Genomic DNA, 7598 nt, shown 5'->3' with positions numbered 1-7598 from the left:
ACAGGACGCCCGCCATTGCAATTGCAAAGAAAATAGCTTCACAGAAGATCCTGTCTGAAGAAAATTATTTGAGGTGTTTCTCACAGCATAATGCTGAATACTCTGACACAGAAAATCCTCTATTAACAACTTTTTCTTTTCTTTCCCCCTTGCTATCTATTCTCACTCTTTTTTCCTGCCTTCTACTCATGCACAGCTAGCTGGAATGGGTATTCTGCTTTGTGTGTGGGTGTGTGCGTGTTTTAACCTCCTCACAACAATAAACCGATGTCTAAATAACCAAAGCAATTGACTTCCCTAATGATGTATATTAAGCAATACTATTTCGATAAGAAATAGTATTTAGCTAATAAATACAAGTATTTACCTAGGAAAACAGGCTGCCATTCTTTGTGACGTTAGGGACATATATTCCCATATATAAGATAAAGGAGGAAAGTATATTCCCATAATAATTCTATGTAAGATAAAAGAGGAGATAGCAGCAGCACCAATGGATCATGCCACCCGTAAGCGGCTAACGCCACTCAGACAAACCCAAGTGGCTGTCGCAAACACACCACTGATATTACGTTGGCCCTGCTCTGTGTCGGCTGCTGCGGGCACACCGCAGCACCTCGGCACCCTCCGCCACGCGGAAGCCGTTGGTCCGACCGCGGGCAGAGGCGAGCCCGCGCCCCGCCCCGCAGCGGCACCGCGGCGGTTGGACCCCCGCGGCCGCCGTCGGGGCCCGCCCCGCTGCCGCGTGTCGCGGTGCCGCCGCGGTGCTCCACGGGACCCGTAGTCCCCTGGCCGCGCCGCGGCGGCCGCACGCGTGCTCGCAGCCGGGCCGGGCCCGCCGCCGCCATGCCCAAGGCGCGGGCCGGGAAGCGGCCGCGGCGGGAGCGCCCCGAGGGGAAGGCTCCCGGTGAGGCCGAGTCCTGGCCCGGGAGGCCGCGGGGCGGGGGGTGCGGGCAGGGCGGGAGCGGCGTTACGGCTGTGTGTGTCTGTGCTTCCCCGCAGGGATCCTCTTCAACACCGGCGCCGGGCAGCACATCCTGAAGAACCCGCTCGTCGTCAACAGCATCATCGAGAAGGTGGGCGCTGGGGGTGCCGAGCCGGCAGGGCGCTGCTTGCTCACCTGCCTGTCTGTGCTCGGCCAGGTGCCGCTCCCGGTCAACTCGTACGGCGTCCGTGCTTTCACCGCTTCCCTCCTTAAAAAAGAAAGAAAGAAAGAAAAAGAAAAAAAGTTCATACTTCTCTGTTAGCTGATTTCAGCTTTTTATTGAGCTGCTTATATTTTTCATTTTATAATTGAGTTGCTGCTAGAAATCAGTTCCAGAAAAATATCCCTTATTTAATAATTTTTATTTAATATTTTGTTTGTTCTTAGGCTGCCTTACGACGTACAGATGTCATTCTGGAAGTCGGCCCTGGGACTGGTAACCTGACAGTAAAAATGCTAGAGAAAGTAAAAAAAGTAAGTGTGACTTTACCACCGCCTTCCCGTACGCGTGCCACGTTATGGCTTGGCCTTTGGCATAGAGAAGCGTTTTCAGCTACCTGATTGAAAAAAGTAGAATAAAGTGTATTTTTCTTAACATTTGCATGTATATCAGTGATTTTTTTTGCTGTGTTTGTAAAATATGCATGGCTTTGTCAAACTACATTGCTTTTATCAGTTTATGTGATAACTTTTGCGTGTTTTGTGGTGGCAGAAAAAAAAGGTGCATAGCGTAATGAGAAGTATTTAAGAGTTATTTAATTGCATAGCAATATTTATTTGATCTTTTTTTACAATTGTAATTTTAATCCCAGCTAGGAGGAGTTCGTGTATAAAGTTCCAAGTATCTGCTTTATTTTCAGGTTATTGCCTGTGAAATTGACCCTAGACTTGTGGGTGAACTTCAGAAGAGAGTGCAGGGCACGTAAGTATCAACCTTTGAAGTAGTGATGACTTAAAGCGGTGGAGCTGCTTTGGCAAAAACATTGTCAGGGTGCTTATCTGAAGATAACCACAGTATATTTTCACCCAGGTGTCTGGCAAACAAACTCGAAATCAAGGTTGGAGACGTCTTGAAAACAGAGTTACCATTCTTTGATGCATGTGTAGCTAACTTACCTTACCAGGTATGCACTAAACAACATGGAAAACTTTTTTTTTTTAATGATAACTGCCTGGAAGTTACACTAATGCTGTTACGCTTTTCCTCAGATTTCCTCACCATTTGTTTTCAAGTTGTTACTTCATAGACCTTTTTTCAGGTATGTACAAGAGCAGTGCTCTAGATTACCGGATTGGGGAGCAGGGGAAAGGCAAAAAAATAATTTCACAGATGTTCTCAAATCATTTTTTTTAGTTTTTAAATATCATTTTGGTGGATCAGAGCCACACCAGTTTTTTCTATAATATGAAAACTGTCAATGATTGAAAAGTAGTTAATGTCAACTAGTTAATATCAACTAATGCATAAGGATAAACTTAGTTTTGACGTGAGAGTCAAGCTGATGAAACGAAGAATGGCACCTGTTTGCACTCAGATTATAAATAATTGTTATTCCAAGGATAAGCAGGGCATGGTAACATTTCAAATGTCTTCCTCTGTTAGGAAGTAAGTGTGCTAAGGGCAGAATTGAAGCCAAGACGTTTACTATTGTCTGGTCTAAAAATGTAACTGCCCAGGTACTTCTGTGTGTTGTTCACCATGACAGTAGTTCTTCATTTCTCACACTGAAATATTAACATTAGTGACGTTACTGATCAACTTTTGGTGCTAGAGAATTTGTATTTGGAGGGCTTGCTGGGAAATTACTCAAAATTATTTGTCATGCATGAAACTCTGAGACTGGACTCTCTCTGATCCATTTAGCAGTATAAAGAACAAAATTCTATTGTAGTTTTAATGAAACTTGGGTAGTTTTACCAAGTTGTATTTTTTTGTTTTGTTTTGTTTGTTTGTTTCTAAGTCTGACCTAATCAAGGGAGTGTGTGCATATCGCAGACTTTCCTTCCTTTAAGTCCTGAGGGGGGGAAAATATTTTCTAACTAGCAGTTAGTTTTTTGACTTAAAAGTTGGTTAGACTTAGAATTCATTTTCTCATTTCTGTTACTCTCAGGTGTGCAATACTTATGTTTCAAAGGGAATTTGCACTTCGTTTGGTCGCAAAACCAGGAACTAAGCTATACTGCAGACTTTCTATTAATACTCAGTTATTAGCTCGAGTGGACCATCTGATGAAGGTATGTCATTTTGCTTTACTTAACAAAGCTATCAAAGAGAGAATAATGTTTCTGAGAGTGTGAGGATTCACTGCCTATTCATGCAGCTGCCTAACCTCTAACAGGTTGGAAAGAACAACTTCAGGCCTCCTCCCAAAGTGGAATCCAGTGTTGTCAGAATAGAGCCAAAGAACCCACCACCACCTATCAACTTTCAGGTAAGTGTTGTATAGTGTAATAACAACGTAATATTCTAGTAATAGTGTTTAATTTTGTTTCATTTCTTTGTACTTGTTACTCAGTTGTTTATGTTGTTTTCACTACTAAGTATCCATTGGTATTTACAAAACACCACAATATTTACTCTTGTATTGATCAGACTTGTATTACTGCATTACCTGCATGTAATTGGGTGCAGCTTTTCTTGCAGTACTTACAAATACAAGCACCAATACAGGCTGGGTGGAGAATGGATTGAGAGCAGCCCTGAGGAGAAGGACCTGGGGGTGTTGGTTGACAAGAAGCTTGACATGAGCCATCAATGTGCGCTTGCAGCCCAGAAAGCCAACCGTGTCCTGGGCTGCATCAAAAGCAGCATGGCCAGCAGGGTGAGGGAGGTGATTCTGCCCCTATGCTCTGCTCTAATGAGACTACACCAGGAGTCCTGTGTTCAGCTTTGGAGCCCCCAGCACAAGAAGGACATGGATTTACTGGAACAAATCCAGAGGGGGGCCACGAGGATGTTGAGAGTGCTGGAGCACCTCTGCTATGAGGACAGGCTGAGAGAGTTGGGGCTGTTTAATCTGGAGAAGAGAGGGCTCCAGTGAGACCTTATTGAAGCCTTCCAGTACCTAAAGGGGGCCTACAGGAAAGCTGGGGAGGGACTCTTTGTCAGGGAGTGGAGTGACAGGACAACAGGGAATGGCTTTAAAATAGAAGAGGGTAGGTTTAGATCAGATATAAGGAAGAAATTCTTCACTCAGAGGGTGGCGAGGCACTGGCACAGGCTGCCCAGAGAAGCTGTGGATGCCCCATCCCTGGAGGTGCTCAAGGCCAGGCTGGATGGGGCTTTGGGCAACCTGGTCTGGTGGGAGGTGTCCCTGCCCATGGCAGGGGGTTGGAACTGGGTGATCTTTAAGGCCCTTTCTATCCAATTCTATGATTCTATTTCTGACAAGACTGAGGTACCAACTCCGTATCAATTGGAGAGTTGCTACTCATAACATCCCTTTCATAGTGCTTATTATGTCACAGAATTTCTTCCAGCTTGATCACTTAAGTTACTTGTGATCAAAGGAGTGTTTTTGAGAACTCTTACCTTACTCTGCATAGTCTCAGAAGGCAGATGCTACAGGATAATATACTCAAAGTTAATTTTTAAAATGCTTTGGTCTTTGAGGCCATTTCAGCCTTGCCTAGCATTAGCAGATTTTCTTGAAGTGTCTGCATTCTCATCACTTAAGGTCTGGACAGTGGTACCCAGGCATAAAAAAGAACAATTCGAAGGTTTTATTGTGTGAAATATTTTTCCCTCCATTTGGGTTGCTTTGTCCAAGAATGCGTGCTCTTTGTATTGTTAAGAAAGGTACTCTACTGAAAAGACGTTTTTGCATTCAATATTCTTGTGAAATTGCCAATAGTGTTCTTCTTTTTAGCAACTGTATGTTCCTTTCAGTAAGTACTGTGTGCTTTAATTTCAGGAATGGGATGGTCTGGTAAGGATAGCCTTTGTTAGGAAAAACAAGACACTCTCTGCAGCCTTTAAGTAAGTAACTTCTGTTAGAAGAATTTTTTAAAGTTTGAGAGTCCATTGAATTAACCATTTATTTTGTGTAAATATCTAGCAGTGTTATATGCATGCCAGCAGAATCTGGGATAAACCACGATGGAGAATTTATGCTGAGGTCACAGACTTCTCAAGTTAAACTTTTAGGCAGCAGTTTAAGAAGAACAGATCTTTGTAGTCATTAGTTCATTTTTATATTAAATAATAACCAGTTAAGTCAAAAACAAAAAAACATTTAAAGTTCAGTTTTCATTCTAGGTTTGAATTTCTTTCAGGTCAAGTGCTGTAGAGCAGTTGCTGGATCATAATTACCGAATTCATTGTTCCTTACATAATAGAGTAAGTTCCTTTTTAATATATTACGTATTATTTATGTGTACTCTTGAACTAAATACTAAGAATAAAAAAATCAGAATTGAAAAGCTTGACATGTTAAAGCTTTTCCAAGAGAGTTTTGGGAAGGTAGGAACTTTTTTTCTTAAAGAACAGTTTAAAAGGGTCACTAAGTTACAGTGAAAAAAATGAAATCTGGGGATATTGTTAATATATTGGCTGTATATGTCTCAAGGATGGACTTTTCCCAAAATCTAGTAAGAAAACTTGGAGTCTGTGTTGCAATACTGTTGGTGATTCATTTATAGTGAATGAGGTGAGATATAAAAATTCAGATGCAAGAATACAATAATCCATAGAAGAAAAGCAACAGCTTATGTCATTTGAAAGAAGAACTCTTCTAAAAGCAAAGGAAGAATAGATTATTTAAATTAACCTGTTTCTATGCTATGAATAGAAAAGTAATTTGTATCCCATTTTCCATTGATAGGAAATACCTGAAAACTTCAAAATTGCGGAGAAAATACAGGCAGTCCTAAAAGATACAGGTTTCTCTGAAAAGCGAGCTCGTTCAATGGATATAGATGACTTCATTAGGTAAATCTTTTCTCTTTACCCTATTAAGCTTTTTCAGATTCTACCTGCTTCTATACCTCTACGTCAAACAGATAAGCATTGGGTTACATAGGAAGAGGACTAACCATTTTCCTCTGCATAAACCCTATATAAACTGCTGCTTACAGCACTCAGATGGAACTAGCTAAAGATCCCTACTTCTGTAATTTGTGTTCTAGACACTAGACAGTGTCTTTGCTAAAAGTGGCTCTAATAACAGGATTGGTTATCGTAATTTTCTTTGGAGACTTACACAATCCTTCCCTGTCCTCCTGTCTTGAGGATTAGGCCTTAACGTAAATAGGAAATTTTAGTAATTAGTTACTATTTTCTGCTCTTCTGGTGAGTAATTTATGTTAGAACAAGAATCCTGTCCTAATTCAGTCTTAATTCAAGATAAAACTCCTAGCTGTTTCTCAGCATAACAATTATCATGGTCACTGCTTTTCAAAGAAATGCAGCAAACCTGGTAGGACTCACCACCAGTAACTGCACTGGAAATGTATCTCTAAAATGGCAAACTTAATAGTAACTTGTAGTGTAAGCTTCCTAACAATTTTTATAGTACTTGAACAACAGTAGCTGCTTTTGTGCTACTTACTTATATACTTTGCCAGCCAGCGTGACTTGGAAATGACTTAATTGGCTGTATAAATGAGTGGAAATTATAACATGACTATTTCACTTTTTCAGACTGTTGCATGGCTTCAATTCAGAAGGCATCCATTTCTCATAGATTCTACCAGAAGAGTGAAAGATCTTTATTTTCTTATCTAAGCCTTACTGAAGCCACAGTGACTGCAATGAGACAAGCTCTTCTCACAAAAGCTACAGAATACAGAGTGCACACTGGTTCTTATTAAGAACATTGCAATTTTATCACAGGTAATAAATAGGCAAGATGCTGCTCCTTATTTTAAAAGCGTTAAATTCTTTCAGGACTGAAGTGAGATGCTGGACTTCCACACAACAGAGTATGTTTAAATTTACCCGATGACATGCAGATTGATGCTGCCATAACTGAAATCTGTGTTCTCTGCTCATGAACTTGATCTCAGTATATTTTTGTAATACTTATAACTCATAAGTCTGTGTTTAGCAACAAAAATGGATTTGTAGTCATTCCACTTGGTTCTTGTTTCTTTTAAAATATATTTGAACACTTCCTTTTGATTTGGGATGTCCATTTCTTCCTTTTGTCTGGTAGCTACTAGCATTCTAAGTCTGTTAGTAACGTATTTCCATTCAAGAAATCCCAGTAAGTTATTTTCAGAAGTGAGCATTTATCATATGGGCTTGGTGTCAGTTGTTGGAAATATCATTGAGGGACCTAAAATCACCAGTGTCATCTCCTTTACCACCTACTTACTGCCATCAGACCCCTGTAGGAATCAGCAGAAAATTACTAACTGGCCAGCGCTCTTTAACATGGACAGAAGAAGGTGGTTATAGCAGGTGTTCACCTGTGAAGTCAGCAAGCTATTTTTTGTCAGAAAAATTTGTCATTCAAGGCCAAAAGGAGGATTAAGATAGATCAAAGCTTTCAGTGAACCTCAAAGCAATACATTCATGTGTCCTGACTTATTGAAGTGTCTTAATATAGTTTGGATTATGTATTTGTTACTAAGGACAAGGCAGAGTTTTTTCCCAAGGAAGTTTGCATTC

At 40.8% G+C, this 7598-nt stretch overlaps 1 protein-coding gene across 1 annotated transcript; it reads left to right on the top strand.

The window, feature by feature from the left end:
• The first annotated feature begins 514 nt into the window (after positions 1-514).
• Positions 515-7104, top strand: DIMT1 (DIM1 rRNA methyltransferase and ribosome maturation factor). The gene is made up of 12 exons (XM_080574136.1): positions 515-907; positions 1003-1076; positions 1373-1459; positions 1846-1907; positions 2016-2109; positions 2195-2244; positions 3097-3220; positions 3325-3417; positions 4900-4964; positions 5261-5324; positions 5809-5915; positions 6627-7104. Exons 1-12 carry the CDS (start codon positions 847-849, stop codon positions 6667-6669), a joined length of 924 nt encoding a protein of 307 aa, XP_080430262.1. The 5' UTR covers positions 515-846; the 3' UTR covers positions 6670-7104.
• The last annotated feature ends 494 nt before the right edge of the window (positions 7105-7598 follow it).

Source organism: Anser brachyrhynchus (assembly GCF_964034855.1).
Source record: "Anser brachyrhynchus genome assembly, chromosome: Z".
NCBI lineage: Eukaryota > Metazoa > Chordata > Aves > Anseriformes > Anatidae > Anser > Anser brachyrhynchus.
The sequence above is the reverse complement of the archived record's forward strand: the minus strand, read 5'-3'. Positions and strand labels throughout refer to the sequence as shown.

Excerpts from the sequence above, each read along its gene's own strand:
- DIMT1 (XM_080574136.1), top strand. The coding sequence starts at position 847 with ATGCCCAAGGCGCGGGCCGGGAAGCGGCCGCGGCGGGAGCGCCCCGAG. Across the intron at positions 908-1,002 it reads CCCCGAGGGGAAGGCTCCCG|GGATCCTCTTCAACACCGGC; the intron begins GTGAGGCCGAGT and ends GCTTCCCCGCAG. Across the intron at positions 5,916-6,626 it reads GATATAGATGACTTCATTAG|ACTGTTGCATGGCTTCAATT; the intron begins GTAAATCTTTTC and ends TCACTTTTTCAG.